The sequence below is a fragment of the Electrophorus electricus genome, chromosome 15 (genome assembly GCF_013358815.1).
Source record: "Electrophorus electricus isolate fEleEle1 chromosome 15, fEleEle1.pri, whole genome shotgun sequence".
NCBI lineage: Eukaryota > Metazoa > Chordata > Actinopteri > Gymnotiformes > Gymnotidae > Electrophorus > Electrophorus electricus.
Window position 1 is genome coordinate 12,016,777 of NC_049549.1, and position 17,596 is coordinate 12,034,372.

General features: G+C 38.5%; 2 protein-coding genes across 5 annotated transcripts; both read right to left on the reverse strand.

The window, feature by feature from the left end:
* Positions 1-3,167: 3,167 nt before the first annotated feature.
* Positions 3,168-7,573, reverse strand: LOC113574666 (transmembrane 4 L6 family member 5). Its single transcript, XM_027005749.2, has 6 exons — positions 7,397-7,573; positions 6,475-6,543; positions 6,136-6,290; positions 3,989-4,181; positions 3,327-3,386; positions 3,168-3,237 (listed from the first exon to the last, which is right to left on the reverse strand). Exons 1-5 carry the CDS (start codon positions 7,571-7,573, stop codon positions 3,372-3,374), a joined length of 609 nt encoding a protein of 202 aa, XP_026861550.1. The 3' UTR covers positions 3,168-3,237; positions 3,327-3,371.
* A 3,293-nt stretch (positions 7,574-10,866) lies between these two features.
* Positions 10,867-17,241, reverse strand: rnf168 (ring finger protein 168). 4 transcript variants are annotated; one of them, XM_027005877.2, is made up of 7 exons: positions 17,160-17,241; positions 15,544-15,959; positions 14,959-15,029; positions 14,706-14,873; positions 12,224-12,318; positions 12,029-12,101; positions 10,867-11,890 (listed from the first exon to the last, which is right to left on the reverse strand). In XM_027005877.2, the coding sequence occupies exons 2-7, from the start codon at positions 15,878-15,880 to the stop codon at positions 11,210-11,212; spliced, it is 1,425 nt and encodes a 474-aa protein (XP_026861678.2). In that variant the 5' UTR covers positions 15,881-15,959; positions 17,160-17,241; the 3' UTR covers positions 10,867-11,209. The 4 variants fall into 4 exon arrangements, with proteins under 4 accessions (XP_026861678.2, XP_026861680.2, XP_026861681.2 ...); XM_027005879.2 differs by having other exon boundaries at positions 17,083-17,171; XM_027005880.2 differs by lacking the exon at positions 17,160-17,241 and adding an exon at positions 16,683-17,149.
* Positions 17,242-17,596: the final 355 nt, after the last annotated feature.

The window sequence follows — 17,596 nt, forward strand, 5'->3', positions numbered from 1 at the left end:
AAGGCTCAGATGCAATAAAAAGCATATGTAATCTTTTAATGAAAATAGATAAAGTCTCTTCTTGGAGACTTTCAGATCAAATTTCTTTTATTGTTATGCCATTTTTTAAAACTCCAATTACATATAAAAGGTTAAGGTTCCTGTTTTTCAAAGCAAAATTGTGTTTTGTGCTATGAATGAAAATGAGACCAAAAATGCATGCAACAATAACCATGCAGAGGGTTTTGAAAAGTCAAACAACACATCCACCATTACAGCTTTCAACTTCCTGACCCTAATTCACCATGGTTGTTCTGTGCACAAACCCTCAGGAGGAAGAGTTACTGAAAGCACTGAGTGCCAGCACAGACAGAAATGACCTGAGGACATATACTTTGCAGTCTTTAAGTAGTTATTTAATAAGCTGTAGTTTAGCTGAGAATTCACTACAAGTAAGAGAGACTCATGGGGAAAATATTGATTGATATATCAGACTGTGTGTGTGTGTGTGTGTGTGTGTGTGTGTCTGTGTTGTGTGTGTGTGTGTGTGTGTGTGTGTGTGTGTGTGTGTGTGTGTCTGTGTTGTGTGTGTGTGTGTGTGTGTGTGTGTGTGTGTGTGTGTGTGTCTGTGTTGTGTGTGTGTGTGTGTGTGTGTCTGTGTTGTGTGTGTGTGTGTGTGTGTGTGTGTGTGTGTGTGTGTGTGTGTGTGTGTGTGTATATGTGTGTGTGTGTGTATGTGTGTGTGTGTGTGTGTGTGTGTGTGTGTGTGTGTGTGTGTGTGTGTGTGTGTGTGTGTGTGTAAGCCTGCACATGTTAAATAGGACGTAAGCCGGGAAAGCAGATGAAAAAGCAAAGCAATAACACAAAGACATCCTGTGGGAGAGCAAGAGGAAAACAGGCTAAAATAAAAAGGGGAGAGAAGACAAATCAAACAGACTAAATTTATGAACTGCATCCTGACAATCCAGCCCTTGGGGACTGTTCAAAGGGCTGCATTAAACAAATCTCCAGAGGATTAGAGTGTCAATATTATGCTGTCTGTTTAAAATAGATTTTATTCATAGATTGATTTTTTTTTTTTTTTTTTGGGGGGGGGGCATTATGTATCTATCTTTCTGTTTTTAATCAATGATAGTGTTTATTGCTTTAACCTTTGAAACCTGAGATGTTGTCTGCAGCATCAAACTACATGTTGTAATATTACAATAATTAAAATAGTTTATAATACTGTAAATAACAACCAGCTAATTATAGGGACAGAGTATCTATCAACTCCTGAGGGTTCATATTGGTTTCAAACAATGTTGATTGCCTGACAAGTCTTACTGACCACTGAGCTCTCCTTGAAAATACTGCTGATGGGAACCTGTGTTCTTTGCGGCTATGAATGGAAAGAAAAGAAAAAACCTCTGAAGCATGTACTGTCATTTTATCAGTATCAGATAAAAAATGCCAAATGATGTGTTTTTTTCTGTTCCAAAGTCCGTGGTTCTCGCTTTCTTTTTCTGAACCTCACCACAATTAAGGTCCTTGCATCTTGCTTACTGATGCATGAGAATTTGGCACAGTGTACATCACTGATAACCAAATGTATGCCTTCATAGCTACAGTTAATCTGCACTCAAGATGGACACATTGGACACGATAATGCACCATGTTGTAAGGCACGTAGCTTCTAGGAATGTGACGCAGAGTTTCCATTGCTTTAGTGGTCCACAGACCCCGACCCTGTCCAAGAGCTCTGCCAGGAGGTGGAAAGGGCTATTCGCAGTGGGACTGTGCAGTAACAGTCATTTCCACCTGACACAACATTCCCTCACATCAAAATCCAGCATCTTGTAGAAATCCTAACCTGGTGAAGTCCTGCTGTTCTGATTGTCAAAGGAGATGTAAAAATATAACCATACAAATATACAGCAAATACAGTAAATAAGTAATTTGTAATTCGGTAAACACAATATACAAGAACTTAATGGCAAAATAGAAATGAATTTTAAATCAAGTTTCATATTTACTTTTAAAGAGACCTTTCTTCCTTCTGTGTTACTTTGAAGATCTCCCCTGCTGACATACTATACAAAATTAGCTTTTACACTGTTTGGATTTTTGATTCTGTTTCCAGACATTGTCTTGAACACAAAAATAACAGTGAAGTTAGAGTGATCTCTAGTGGATGATATTAGAAAAACATGGATGTCTTACTAGTACTTTCACCCACATTCTAATTTTTAGGTTTTCCCAGCCTAACCCTAGACTAAAAAAGTATATCCAGTGAATGCTCACACACTTCAAGACTTGTCTTAATTCATATCTACGACACAATCTCACGTTCTTTATATCTTAATTCATATCTAGGACACAATCTCACATTCATTATATCTTATGACATAATCTCTCATTCTTTATATCTTAATTCATATCTAAGACATAATCTCTCATTCTTTATATATTAATTCATATCTAGGACACAATATCTCATTCTTTATATTTTCTCTTTTAGATCTGTATACCTCAGGGGTAAAACCTGAAAAAAAAGTTCTTTTTGGGATTTTTTTGTGTAGTACCACAAGAGAGAGTCAATTCAAGTCAAGAGGTTTTTTATTGTCATTTTAGCTATGTACATTGTGTACATACATTTATACATATCCATATATACATTGTACATTGTGTATATAAACATATTATACATTATTGTACATACCTTATTAATATATTTTGTATATATATAGATATATATTTGCCTATACACCCCTGTTTTTTTCCCTCAGTTTGGACAGAGCACTCTCAAATCATTTCACTGCGAGTTATACTGTGTATGACTATGTATATGACAAATAAACCAAACTTGAACTTGAACTTGAACTTGATACAGGTATACAATGAAATGAAATAAGATTCCTCTAGGACTATGGTGCACCACAAAAAAAGGAACATAAATGTAGATAATAAATGTAAAAATATTCTTCTTTTCTCTATTTAATGCTGGTTCTTCTGTGTACTGCACCTCTTGTACTAACAGGATCACTGTAAACACTTAATTTATCTGCTAAAATAAAAGTGGAATGTCCAGTATCATAAAAAACACAGGTGGTTTCCTATGTACAGTAAATGTTTAAATCTTCTGCACCACATGGTGTGCTATGTTTTGTTTGCTCTGTTTGTAGATAAACATTACACACCAGTTCCTTGTACAGCCCTTCACGCTGAGGTGTAGGGGAACAGGATTGGATGAGCTTGGGCTCCTGTTCTCCCCACAGACTGCTTCAAGCAAGAAACACTGCATCTTAATTGTATACACACTTTACAAGCAAAAGAAAAAAAGAAAAATATAAACACTCCTCACTCACATTCTCTTATTAGGAACTTCCTAAATCCTTTGCACACAGCATTCTTCAAGCAGGAACACCCTAAGGAAAAATGTGGAACTCCATTAAAAGCTGTGTTACTAATTATCCTCTTTACTTTAACCGCTTGCAACTGCTGAACTCACAATCTTTTAACATTTTAAGGAGTGCATCAAATTACACATCCTGATCTTTAATCTTTTCTACTGATACTTGCTTCCCATAATCGAGGGCTGCCAGCTCAAGCTAAGTATAGTTCCAACCCCTCTATCAACACACCCGTTCCAGTTTAATTCCAACCACTCTGTCAACATTTTTAATCCAATTTAATTCCAACTCCTCTATCAACACACTCAATCCAGTTTAGTTTCAACCCCTCTATCAACACTCTTAGTCCAGTTTCTTAAGGCCTCCATCAGAAAACCAGAATGAATTAAATCAAATGTTACAGGACTGTAGGTCTTCATCATCAGAAAAGTGAACTCCTGCTAAGCATCATCTACTGTAACACATTTTACTGTAACACATTGTAACACATCTTTCTAGAGGAAAAAAAAAAAGTGCCAATAGTTAGAAATAAAGCATATTTTAAACTCAACACCTACAACACTTCTATTAGCAAAGCCCAGAATACCTGCTGAGAATAACATTGGGTGGATCTTTACCTTTTTTGAATAACTGTCAGGTCCAAATATCACACCGAGTACAATGTTCAGGATCTGCACAGCACTGATGGTAACCTGAAGTCCACTGGCAGCCATGATGGTGAGGAAGAGGACAATATTCCACATCACTACTCCTTGAGGCTCGTCACAGGCTGAGGCCCACCGCTCAGGCTCAAACAGGTAACTTGTCTCGCTGCAGACCACAAAGACCATGCATGTGTGTGCACGCGCACACACACACGTATTGCTTACACAGCTCACATTTATTAACACACACACACACACACACACACACACACACACACACACACACACACACACACTTTGCTTACACAGCTCATATCTTTGTCACACTCACATGCCTGACCATTTAACTTGTCATAACAAAATAGGAAGTACAAAAATGCACACTGTTGTTGTGATTCCGGAGAAAACGTCACTCCTCAAGGGCCATTGCCTTTCATATTTCACAAAATTCCCTAATATTGCTAGACAACACTGATATTTCTAGGAGACTTATGTGATGGGTCGGGCAAAACCCGACGCTTGTGGATATGAAAAAGGAGGTGATGTACAGGGATTGTACAGGGATAGGGGAATAATCCAAGGTACATAAAGGGGAAATCCACAACGTAGAGGAATAGCCAGTCCAAGTCCGAAACCAAAAGCGCAATGACAAAAAGAACCAGGCAGAAAATCCGAAAAGGGTATGCAAAAAGACAAAAAACAGAAATAGGAGAACAGGGTACGATGGGGTACTTTGTACTCTTACTCGAGTACATTTGTCAGAAAAGTACTTTTACTTCGTTATATTCGTCAACGTTCCCCCCGTTACTATTTATTTATTTATTTATTTTAATTTTATACGTTTAGCCACAACCTATCAAGTGTAATAGTGTTAGTGAAATCCCTACAGATGATCACTTGAGTGTCACAGTAGACCGACTAATGAACAGCGATCAGGTACATTTTCCGGCGTGGGACTAAAATATAGCTCGCGATATATAAGTCTCACATATCTGTGTGAAATCGGTGCTCTCTCATTATTAATACGGAAGTAAAGCGTGGTTTTAAAAATGACTAGCTATCTACGTAACTACACGCATCAGAAAAATAAATGCAGCAGCCGAACTGAACTCACGGCGTACAGAAATGCATACTGACAACGTAGGATATCTAGCTAGCCATTTATGTAAATAAATGAAAATGAAAATGTTTAATAAGTGACCTTGAGCAAGAACTCGGAATACTCACAAAACTGTACTAATCACAAAGTGATCACCAAATGCAATGTGATGCTTGTGATTTATGTTATATGAAAAACATAAATCCAGTGTTATCTTAAACATAACACATTGATTAAGTAAGACCCAAAGCAAAGAAAAAACAAACAAACAAACAAAAAACCCCAGCTGTATATTAAGTATTTTTGCACGATGAATACAAATGTTTTCATAATTTCTCTACCCACCATAATTTTGTTTTGTTCCATTATATTTGCATGTACATGTATGACATTTAGCAGACATCTACCAAAGTGTTTTTAGCTGTCTACTTAGACAAATGGTTTACAACCGATTATACTCGCATATCACTATATATAGTAGGCCTGTGGAAACCCGGTACCCAGGAAAGTGGAGCCCCTCTATGTTGGCAGAAAATTACTGCACACTTAAGCGGGATGTTCAAAATTTTACATATTTTAAGTGTAATAACAGCCTTATTTATGAATAGGTAACATATACTTCACAATATTTACTTAAATATAGTTGAGTACTCTTTTTAACAGTTACTTTCTTACTCTTACTTAAGTAATAGTTTAAATGGCTACGTTTACTTCTACTTGAGTAATTACTATTTTAAAGTAACAATACTTTTAGTTGAGCACAGTTTTTGGCTACTCTACACCCCTCTAATAACATATGTATTCAGTACATATTAAGACATATTTACACAGCCTTTACAGTCCAGGGAGTATATTTTCAGAGTCAGGTGTGAGGACAAAGTGGTCTATCAGCTATATCAAGGAGTGCATCACCAAATCCAGTACTGGATCTGGACTCCAGGTCTGGAGCAGGCCCCTCTGCTGTAATGGTACAGTAAGAGTTGCAGAGGCATAGAAGTGAGACATGAGACATGGAACTTACTCTATCTTTGTTTTTTTTAAGGGTGTGTCCCACTTTAGACCTTCAGTTCCATTGTGAAGGCACAGGGGTCCGTTTACGAGGCCAGTATTACTGACAATGAAACAGATGGCAGCAGCCAGCCCTGCGACACAAAGGTTCAGAACACGGAACAGCATCTGGGAAAACAAGCAGGTCATCAGTGTCATGCAGCACATGTCCACTCTGTGCATGCGGATCTTTACAATTGCCTGACTAGACAACATTGTCACTGGATTATATTTGAAAAGAGCTACTGTAAACATATTGTCATGCACGAAGAGCAGAATCAAATTATAATGGTTTAAAACAAAACTAACTTACCTTAACTCTGAAAAGACAGCATCCTTCTTTTGCATAACTAGTAGTAAAGCCACGGGCAGCCACATGCGCCTGACACACACACACACACACACACACACACACACACACACACACACACACACACACACACACACACACACACACACAGTCTGACATGAGATAGCATTAACCATGCAAGACTTTCCAGATGACAACTACATCATAGTCACAAACCAAAATCACAAAATAAACAAGTCCCTGCAGAGATGACTATCTCAGTGACATGGCATGTTATGAAAATGAAAATGACACTAAATTATGATAGTAAAAATTATAGTATGGTGCTTTTCAGTAATGCTGAAAAAGCTGTTGGAGCATGTGGCATTGTTAATCAAGAACCCTTGTATTAGCATTATGGAACAAAGACAAAGAACTAAATCAAATACATTTTGCATAGGTGAAAACAAATTAAGTTTCTATGCTATTGGAGATACAATAGTTTTTTAGTTATGAAAAACTAATGAAAAGCTCAGTAATGTGAAATAACACAGCAGACAATTATCTTAGTCCAAAAAATATACAAATGTACAAATATACAAGTATATAAAATGTGCTAATCCACCACTATATAAGAACCACTACTATTATGTCTGCACTCAATGGCCACTTTATTATCATGCTGGGCACAAAGTAGTCAGACAACCAAAGATATCCAGCCAACATCAGTCTTGGAATGAGCAGGTGACCACTGACTAAGGGCTACTTTAGTGGTTCCCAAAGTGTGTGGGAAGTGGTGTGGTGTTATTCTTATCTACCAAAGGGGGGCATTGAGCTAGTGGATGGCTAACACAAACAATACATGGCTCCAGGCTATAGACTATTACAGTGAATAAACGGTGTTTCTAATGAGATAATAAACACATAACTATTGTGTTACACTTACCACAAATCCAGAAATCCATATACCTGTACACCATTTAGCCTGTGATGTCACATGATCTTCAAGGAGGTAGTGATAGTGCATACCAGGGAATAGCAGTAACAGATTGGCTAGTGTGCTCACAATTGCCACGGGAACCATGAACACACCTAAGCACCTTGAGCAGCGAGTGGAGTACATCCCTACACTGCTGTGAACCTGGATGTGCACAGAGACATTGTGTGGTCTGAGAATCTGTACTCCTTATTCAGAACTGCAACACTGGGATTTCATGTAATATAAGCATTCACAGCATGTATGCTTACCTGATGCATATTCAAACATATAACACTAAGCGTAACACAGCAGCATTGTGTGTGTGTGTAAAAATCTGCATATTTACAAGCAGAATAACTGAATCATTTTCTCTTTTTTTTTTTTCAATTGCATTGATGTTTTGTTCTTGTGAACTGATCTCAGACTTAAGGTCAAATCATAGCCTACACAGTTTTCTTATGAGAATGTTTAAAAACAAACAAGATCATGGATTTTTTTCCTTTTGCAGGACATCTCATGGCTTTACATCTATCAGTTTGAAAGTATCATGAACTTGTATCCTTGGTATTACTGGCATCTTGCTTTACAAGTTCTACCAAGAGCACATAACTAAGAACATTGCTCTCAGGCACATTTTAAGAAAGCCTCCCTCTCAGCTAAAGAACCACTGAAACTAGTATTGAATCCACAAATAAAAGACGTTTGCTACCACATAGAAAACCTTAAGCATGGTCATGTACTTCCTTCTGTTCCATGCCTTACTTTACCTGAAATTGCTTGAAGTTGATGAGCACAAATATGTTAAAATGAAAAACTGCACTAAGGAACAGAGGGCTCCCGAGTGGAAAAGAAACACATACATGCCAGAATAAAAGTAGAAGGACTTCTTACCTGTGCCTGAGAGTTGAAATACCGACAGTAGGTTAGGATGTGACAATACCAAGTGTTGTGTTTATAACACAATATTTATAGACAGCTCATTTATTCACACAAGAATGCATGAGCAAGCAAGAGAAAGAAATCTCTTAAGTACTTTAGGATGAGGAACTCTGAAGACCTTTAGGATGAGGAACTCTGAAGACCGCTGCACACGAACACAAAGAATCATCTTTCCTCTCTTCTTGCCACTCACACATTCAGCATTTCCTTTTGAGGAAATATTGTAACTTGTTATCTGTTAATGGGCAGATAAGTACATGGCACAGACTATGCAAGTTTTGACATGAAAGCACACTGTTTTGTATAACACAGTCGTGGACAGTGGCTGCATCATGCTATCTTTGATACAACACAACCGTTGTCCATTCCTGCTTGCTGGACAGCGATGAGTGAAGAGAAGTGGTGGATGCCTGCCAAAGCTAGCTGTCAGGCAATTTCTGGAATACAAAAAAATGTACTGGCTCATATAGCTCATTTATAAGAATATTAAAGTGGATTAGTTTAAGATATAATGTGTTTGGGTGGTATTATAAAGCACGTTAAACAGAAATTGACCATGATCATGCAAGAAGATATTCTGTTCTCTTGGTCACGAGCTACAGAGTCAGTTACAGCTGTGTCACCACATCCTCATCCCAAATCGAGTCCGTCACGATGCGTTTCACAGCAATGATGTCACTAAATGAAAAGTGGCAATATAATTTGCATGACAGTCATCATAGTCTGCAGCATGTCAATGATGACAAAACATTTCAGTTATTTTTAGCGATCCTGCGACTGGTGAGTAGATATTACCAAGAATATACTTTTAAGAGCCAATGGCATGTCCCAAACAAAAGAAAAAATTACTTTATCATCACAGGGTGAATGACATGGTCTGACACTGCAAGTAGCTGTGCTGGATTATAATATAGTGGTCAGATTTTTATTAAATACGTCAAATGCATTTATCAGACTACTGTAAAAACACTTCAAAAAGGTTTTTTTTTTTTTCACATACAAATTATTTTTACAAGAGTAAAAATGTACTTGTGCTTACAGACACCGTTTTCCTCTGATAGTTTGTTAGTAGTTTGGGTTGTGTTAACCTCTGACCAGGAAGCATTTACTGACTTAATGTAATTTGTTACATATGTAGCAGTTATTGATATGTAGCTAACCAGTTAAAATAGCACCTTTACTAAATACATTCTCAGTCTGCATAGTTTAATTTGAAGCCACCAAGAAAAGCCCGTTCTAGTGGGAACGACAGTCCCAGTCACACGGATATTAATATAGTGCATGAAAAGGACCATTACTCATCTGATATAATAAGTCCCCAAATTGCAGTGTGTGATGATAGGCTTTTCCTTCACCAGATGAAAAAATAAAATCCCCTGTTGAGATTGACATGAGTTTGTTACTGTTTACAGAATGTATTGGCCTGGCCTACCATAATATGGACAATATGGATATACAGTCGTGGCCAAACGTTTTGAGACTGACACAAATTTTGGTTTTCACAAAATTTACTGACTCAATTTTTATAGATCCTTTTGTCAGATGTTTATATGGTATAGTGAAGTACAATTTCATTTCATTCATTAAAAAAAACCTTTTTATTCACAAGTACATCCCGTTTAAGCAAAGATTTAATACTTACAGTGTTGACCCTTCTTTTTTAAGAGTTCTGCAATTCACCTTGGCATGCTAGATATCAGCTTCTGGGCAAAATCTTGACTGAAGCCAACCCATTCTTGCCTAATCAGTGTTTGGAGTTGATCAGTTTCTGTATTTTTGTTTGTCTACCCTCTTTTTGAGGATTGACCACAGGTTCTCAATGGGATTGAGCTCTGGGGAGTTTCCTGGTCATGGACCTCAAATTTAAATATTTTGCTCTCTGAGCCACTTGGTTATCCCTTTTGCCATGTAACATGGTGTCCCATCATGCTGGAAAAAGCATTGTTCATCACCAAATTGCTCCTGGCAGCAAAGAAACTATTTCCCCCCCAATAAAAACATCAAGGACAGACTGACATTCTGTAGGAAGTATAGCGATTGGACTGCAGAGGACGGGTAAAATAATTTTCTCTGATGAAGCCCCCTTCAGACCGTTTGGGACATCTGGACAAATGATTATTCGGAGAAGAAAAGGTGAATGCTACCATGTCCTGTGTCATTCCAATAAGGCATCCTGAGACCATTCATGTGTGGGGTTGTTCTCTCCCAAGAGTGGATTTGCTGAAAAACGTATCACTGCCATGAAAAGATATCTGGAAACAACTATGTAGTATGCAAAATATGCAACATAAAAAGGTAACCAATTTGTAGAAAAAGAAAGATTAAAATATTTACAAGAACAATGGGAAATATACTGAGATTCTGGGTTTTCTATAGCAGATGAACTACCAATCAAGATGTAGCCTTCGAAGGGCAGGTCATTTATGTAAACTATGCCCAGTTATGTCTGTCTTCCTTAATCACCTCCATGTGCAATAACCTGACACCAAAAGAAAAGGTTTCTTCAACTTGTTTTATTAATTAAAAATAAGTAACAATAACTTTGTGCAGTAGTCAACAGAATTTAAACACTCAACCTTATAAACTATTCATGACTTGAATATACACTAGAAAACAAAGAAAGTGAGGACACTGCACATTCTACTCCACCCAAACATTCCCTCCAGTCACCCAAAACTTACATCACTACTTCCAAAAAAAAACTTAAAAAAAATTAACTTATGCAAACAAAATAAGGATTGATACTCCAAGTTAGAGAGTTGGGTCCAAGTCATTTAGTAGCAGTGAGACCCTTGAGGATTAGCGAGGCGTTTCTACAGTCGGGCTGCCATACTTTTACATTCACCTGCCCATGCTGGGAAACATTTCAGCCAATGTAGTCTGCTTCTGCTTAGCCCCCCTCTGTGCTGGGGAGGCTGAGGAAGGTGACATCCGTGCAGAGGCCAGCCCTTCCTTGGGTATCTTTCCCTCTGGCTGTCTGCCAGCTCTGGACACTCTCTTCCCAGCCTTTTCTCTGCCCACTCTCTGCCTTGAGACACAAGCTGCTGCAGGGGTAGTGCTGCTGCTGCTGCTGCTGGTGCTGGTGCTGGTGGTGGTGGTGGTGGTAGGAAGGGGGCTGCTTTTCTGCCTCAGCATGTAGCTGTCAGCGGAGCCCTTCCTGCGGTCCATGATGTTCTCGCGGTCCAGCTCCCTCTGGATACGCTGGGCCAGTTGCCTGTCCTCCTCCTCTTGCTGCCAGCGGCTCCACAAGGCCTCCTGCAGTGCCAGCTCCTGCAGGGTGAGGTTGCCCTGTGGAGAGCTGCAGGGCCTCTTGTGAAGGTCAGCATCCCCAGCCAGTTCAGAGTCTTCCATCTTCCTTTTGGGGAAGCTGCTACTCTCAGAAGCGGGGGAGAGCTGTTCATGAGGGTCAGGGTCAGAGTTTGAGTGCCAAGATGTGCTGCAAGAATTCGAGGCAGGCATTTCAAGACTGCAAGGCCCTGCAGCGCATGGCAAAAGCGTCAATGGTGCATTCAGAATGGTTTCCTGAAGAAGTTTAAAGCAGCATAAACAGATGGATTAACAACATTTTTCTCCCATAGAGGGAATCTGAAAATGACATAAAATTGGAATATCCTAAATATATACAAACCAAGACATCTAAATTTACAAAGGAGAATGCACCTTATTGGCCAAAAAGGTGGTTGCTGGACTGGTCTCACAGTGTGGTTGTCCAGAAGGCATTGGACACAGAAACCTATGGCACAAGAAAATTCAAAGTAATTCAGATTAAAATAATTCAGAATTAATCACATAAACAGACAAGAAAAACACATAAGAAAAGAATTAGAAGCACTATACAAGAGGCAGAAAACCCACTTCTCAATGTGTCCAACAGAGGATTTTTTTGTCTTGGCTGAAGTAGCATCATTCAGTTTAATGTTTCTTTGAGATTCCAAAATCTGGCTTGAGTTCTACACAAACAGAGAGAACAACACTTGTCAAACACTTGCTTCCTAACTCGAAGACTTCTGTTTGCAACAGACCAAATGTTACTTTGAGTTCATGATGTCCACTGGCCATTGCTAGTATGGTCAATTAGTTGACCATATATGTCACAATTTGACACATGCAGGGATGCACATAACGTTTTCGGTCTGGTTCTCAAAGCAGCACTCTATGTTGTTTGGTGCTCACACTTTACACTGCTTAAATATTTCCCACGCTGTTATCATCACTAGCCTCCTGACTGCTCCCCTCACTGCCTTCCTCTTTCAAACATGATTGATGTCGGCCAACTTTTTTCCCCCTGGTTGGGTCTACTGTGAGCTAATATCACACAGATGTTAACAGCTGACTTTGAGTTAGAAGTCTCTGTTATCATAGACAAGTGGTTGTGCATCAGGAGTGAGAGGGGAATGTCTTACAAGCAGAATCTATACTTTTTTATTAATGTGAAAATCCCCTCTCACATGAGGACTGCTCAAGGGCAGTGTCAGGCACAACAGAGTGAATTTGCCAATATTGGAGTAACTATCGCAATTGCTTGTCTTCACAATGCTGACCAAGTCATACACAGGACGCTGCTAAACGTTTCCCTGTTTGCTTTAAACACTACCATTCTCTTTCGATGGCATCTAATAACAGGCAAGATTGTCTCATATTTCTGAAGCATGTTATTCAGTGTTGCACTGCAAAAACTGTGGGGATCTTGCACTTCTAAGGCCAAGTTGAAGGATAAAAATTGCATGAATTAATGGATTCATATCTGCTTTCAAACTCATGAATTAATCCTCTCAATACATCAACCTTGTACCCGTCAGCATGAGCATTTGAAATATTCTCTTTCCTGCACTTGCCTTCACTGTCAAGCAGTGTCGGTTAGCCAACAGCTACCATGAGCGCATCTTTGCATTCACTAATAGTCAAATTCTCTTGCTGGAACATGAGGGAGGTGAAGTGCAAAGTGTTTCCAGTGTCAAGAATGTTGGCTAGAAAACACAGAAAATGCTTGAATTTGAAAGGCAGGTTAAAACCCCCATATTTTCAAGTCTCTTGGTCATGTAGACCATCTAACAATGTGAACCCCCCTAGTTTGATTTAAAGCAGTTTTTCTGGGTGTGGATGGTACGCGGAACATGCACAATGGAATCTCTGATCACAACCATCTGACAAAATTTGGGAACGCCCTCACAGTGAACACCAATGCTGACTGCAGTTCCATCTGTGTGAAAGGCCAACAGGAAAAATGTTACATAGTGCTTGCCACAGCTCTGGATTCAGTTTGTCCTGCCACCTGTCAAGAGGCTGACTGGATTTCTGACCCTGGCTGTACCTGGTATCTATAGTTTGCACTATGTTCATGTGTTCTTTACTTAATGTAGCTTGCTTCTTAGACATGTTAATGAATAGTTACAAATTCCACCCAATTAAAACAATTTAAGTGAGACAATGTAAACTAACTACTTGCTGGGGCTAACCTTGGTAACATGGAAAAAAAACCCCCATCCAATTAAGCAAGATCAAAGACTACAAGTTACATAATTACCAACTGATGATTAACATTAACACATTTGTCATAATGGCTGTCTTACCAGTGATGCATGGGGAATATTCTACTGTTATAGTAATTGTCCTGAAAATGTCAAAAATGTTTGGAAAGTATGCTGCACATACTTTATTTAGACCCAATATATGTACCCATGCACAAGTTATGTGCACCCCTGGATATTCCACAATGCATCAAAATACTGCAATTAGATCATAGTTAATACCCATGATATATTCTGAAATAATGGGACCGTTCAACTTTATAAAAGGACAAATGAAAATAATGTCCACTCATATTCCTCAAAAACAAAGCCCAAGTTATTAACTAGAACATTTCATACTGTCTTTTCTAACGAAAAACACAAGTCAACAAGTCAGTAAGCAAATAATTGCTCAGTGACTATAAAAACCATTAGGTGTGTACATAAGGGCCAGGGTTTAATTTCATGACCCCAAACCAAACTGACAAATAGTTAGAGTATGCTGAAAATGTAAAACAAAATGACACATCATTGTAAATACGTTAGTTGGCTCCTAAATTAATTATTCATGCAGGCAAATTGTTAAATGTGACAAGATATCAAATTGTTATTCTCCTCACCGCTTCAGCAGTCTTCACAATATAAGAAACCATGAAACCCCAATATCCTTTGTACCCCAAACTCCCTAAATTAAGGGCTTATATTAATCAATAACATATCTTAAGACTTTAACCATATATTGAGCACCTGGATTCAGTTTGCTACCTTGTGCTGAAATAAAGTAGGACTTTTGGATTCTCCAAGTAAGGCTTTAGTGATTTGGAACTTACCAGCTCTTTGCTTAGTATTCTTGCAAGTTTTTCATCATCCTCAAGCTTCTCCTCCTGCCTCCTCCTGTCCTCCACTACTCGCTGCTCTTCCTCAGCCAGGAGACGCTGGATGTACTCCTCGCTGGCTTTCCTCTCCGCCTCCTCCAGAGCACGCTTCTCTTCTACAAACTGCAGCACAGAAAGAGACAAAAACATGTCCAAGTGTTCCTTTTACAAAGGTATGTCTTCAGGTATGATCTGTTCCCTCTCTCACCTTGCTAATCTGGTCCTCATATTCTTTCCTGAGCTCTCCTGGAAGACTAACCTTGGGTTTTGGAATAAATGCTGTGGGAAGAGAGGGAAAAAAAATAAGGAAATAAAATCCAGAGAATCCAAATCATGAAGTTCATTTCTGCATTGGCTTACTTAATCAAACAGTTTCACTTAATGTCATTTCCATAAGTGACTGGAAACAAAGGTCTACATTCCAGATTTCCCAGATTATTCCAAAAATGTCAAACTCTACCACCAGTGTTATCACTTGGCACTTTAAATTTGTTAAATTAACCTCAATGCTTGCCCTGGATTATTTTGGTAGTGTCCCTTTTCTGACACAACTGATTCTTTATATAAAGAATTTAATCAGATATTTTAAGAGTGTGGGGAACGCTAAACTGTGAAAATCAGGGTTATTGCTGTACTAGGACAGAGACACAGTTGTTTGACAGACTGAGGTGTTTAGTTTGCCATTGTTATGCAATGAACACAAAAACAACAGACAACTAAAATGTATATTACACACAGAAAATACCCTCATTCCCTAATTAAAAAAAAACAAAACAGTAAAAAGTATACTTGCCATTCATATCATCCCCATCATCAACTCCATTTAATCTCCGCTGACACTGTGCAGGGAAGGCTTCCTGGATACGTCTCCACAGCTCCATGTTCACCAGGGTTTTGTTCCTGCCATTATGTCTGGCCCAGGTGGACACTCGCTTTCGGCACAGAGGACAGCACATGTTGGCCTTATCCACAGTCTCCAGGAAGCAGGGTTTGCAAAAGGTATGAGTACATGGCAGTGTGACAGGTTCCAGAAAGATCTCCAGGCAGACAGGACACAAGCAGTCAGCCAGCACGAGTTTTCCAGGGCCCTCATGCACCAACTGTACGTCAGCCTCTGACACTGGCGGCATCCCAGCTGTATGCCCCCTCACCCTGAGGGCTATGCAGATTCCTCTTTATGTCTCCCACGCAGATTCAAAGACCGAGAGCCTGTTGTGATGGTAGAAGAGATATAACAGCCAGCCAGAAGGTTCCTGGGTTGTTTAAGTTGAAATAACTGTAAATCAATTTGCTCCGCTGGAACACCTACATTGGCATGATTAAACAGTCTACAGGTACTACAGCTTCAAAAGTGTACACCAAGCACTTTACACAACTGGAATTCATAATTTTAAGTGAGATTTTTGGTCGGGTAATGATTTACACTCATAACAGTCTAAGATAATTTGTAATTAAAGTGGTCTTATCTTTACAAATTCGTAAACCTAGACGTAAATATAACAACAGCCAAAGAGCCGGGATTGAACAACTCAAAAACACAAACCATTGATACTTAAAATGACTCCAAAATAACTGAATGAATTTGGAGATGCAAGCAGCCAGCTAAGCTATGCGCTAACTACATACCTAGCTAGTGGTTAGCCAGGCAACTAACGAGATAGCTAACGCTAGCTAACTGCACAACGACCTATATACTGCGTCAATACATGTAATGAATCTGCATATAATGGCGGAGGCTAAAAGTGTAGTTATACGACGTTTCCAAGTTAGCTGCTAGCTTAGTTACCTTGCTTAAACTGCTAGCTAGCTATATTGTTTCTACGTTTATAGCTAGCTAGCTGGCCATGTCGCTTGGGATACGAGCACCCGCGAAATGTCAAATTCAAATGCACACATTCTTCCATATTGTCAAAGCACATTCAAGTTAGTTACCTAGGTTAGCTAGCTAATTCCGTGATAATTCCCTGAAAAAGGAAGCGATCCCTAATGTAATTAGGGATAGCTAGCTAGCCATGAACACCAAACTGTACATCATGAAAACTTAAACTGCATTTGTTACGCATGATGGATAGTTAGCGAACGAAGTCAGCTAAGTGTGTAACGTTAGTTGTCTAGGTTAGCTAAATACATTTATAGGCAAACAGATAAATACTTCCCATGTAGCTAACGTTAGATAGCTAAACAGTTAACTGTTAATGCCAGCTAAGATAGCTAACTAATCTGCTAACGCTAGCTAGCTGCCATGCTAATTTCCAAAACAAAGATAAAGTATTAACTAGCAAAATTAGTTACATTTAAGTTGAATTACAAATAGTAAATTTAACTATAGTACTTTTCTCAGAACACTGGGAAGTATAATAAAACCTGTATCCCACCGGACAAAACCACAAAAAATAAATAAATATAGACCTTAGGCAGGCCCAACTTGTAAAATCAAGGGAAATATAATTTCAAAAGCTCGTGTCTCTCACAACCGCGTACAGAGCTCCGCCCATCTCTCTCTCTCTCTCTCTCTCTCTCTCTCTCTCTCTCTCTCTCTCTCTCTCCCACTGTGTCTGTGTGTTTTTTAAAATATATATAAAAAAAAATATATTATATAAATATATATATTAATATATATTCAATATATTAAATTATATACAATATATATTATATTTAATTAATATATAATACATAAATTAATATAATATTAATGTAATTTATATATATATATATATATATATATATATATATATATATATAATTGCAAAATTTATACATTGACAGTATTGTTAATTTGAATGATTCTGATTGTGTAGTGAAGATGAGAGTTAATGCAGAAGGGGAAAAACAACAAGGTGAAATAT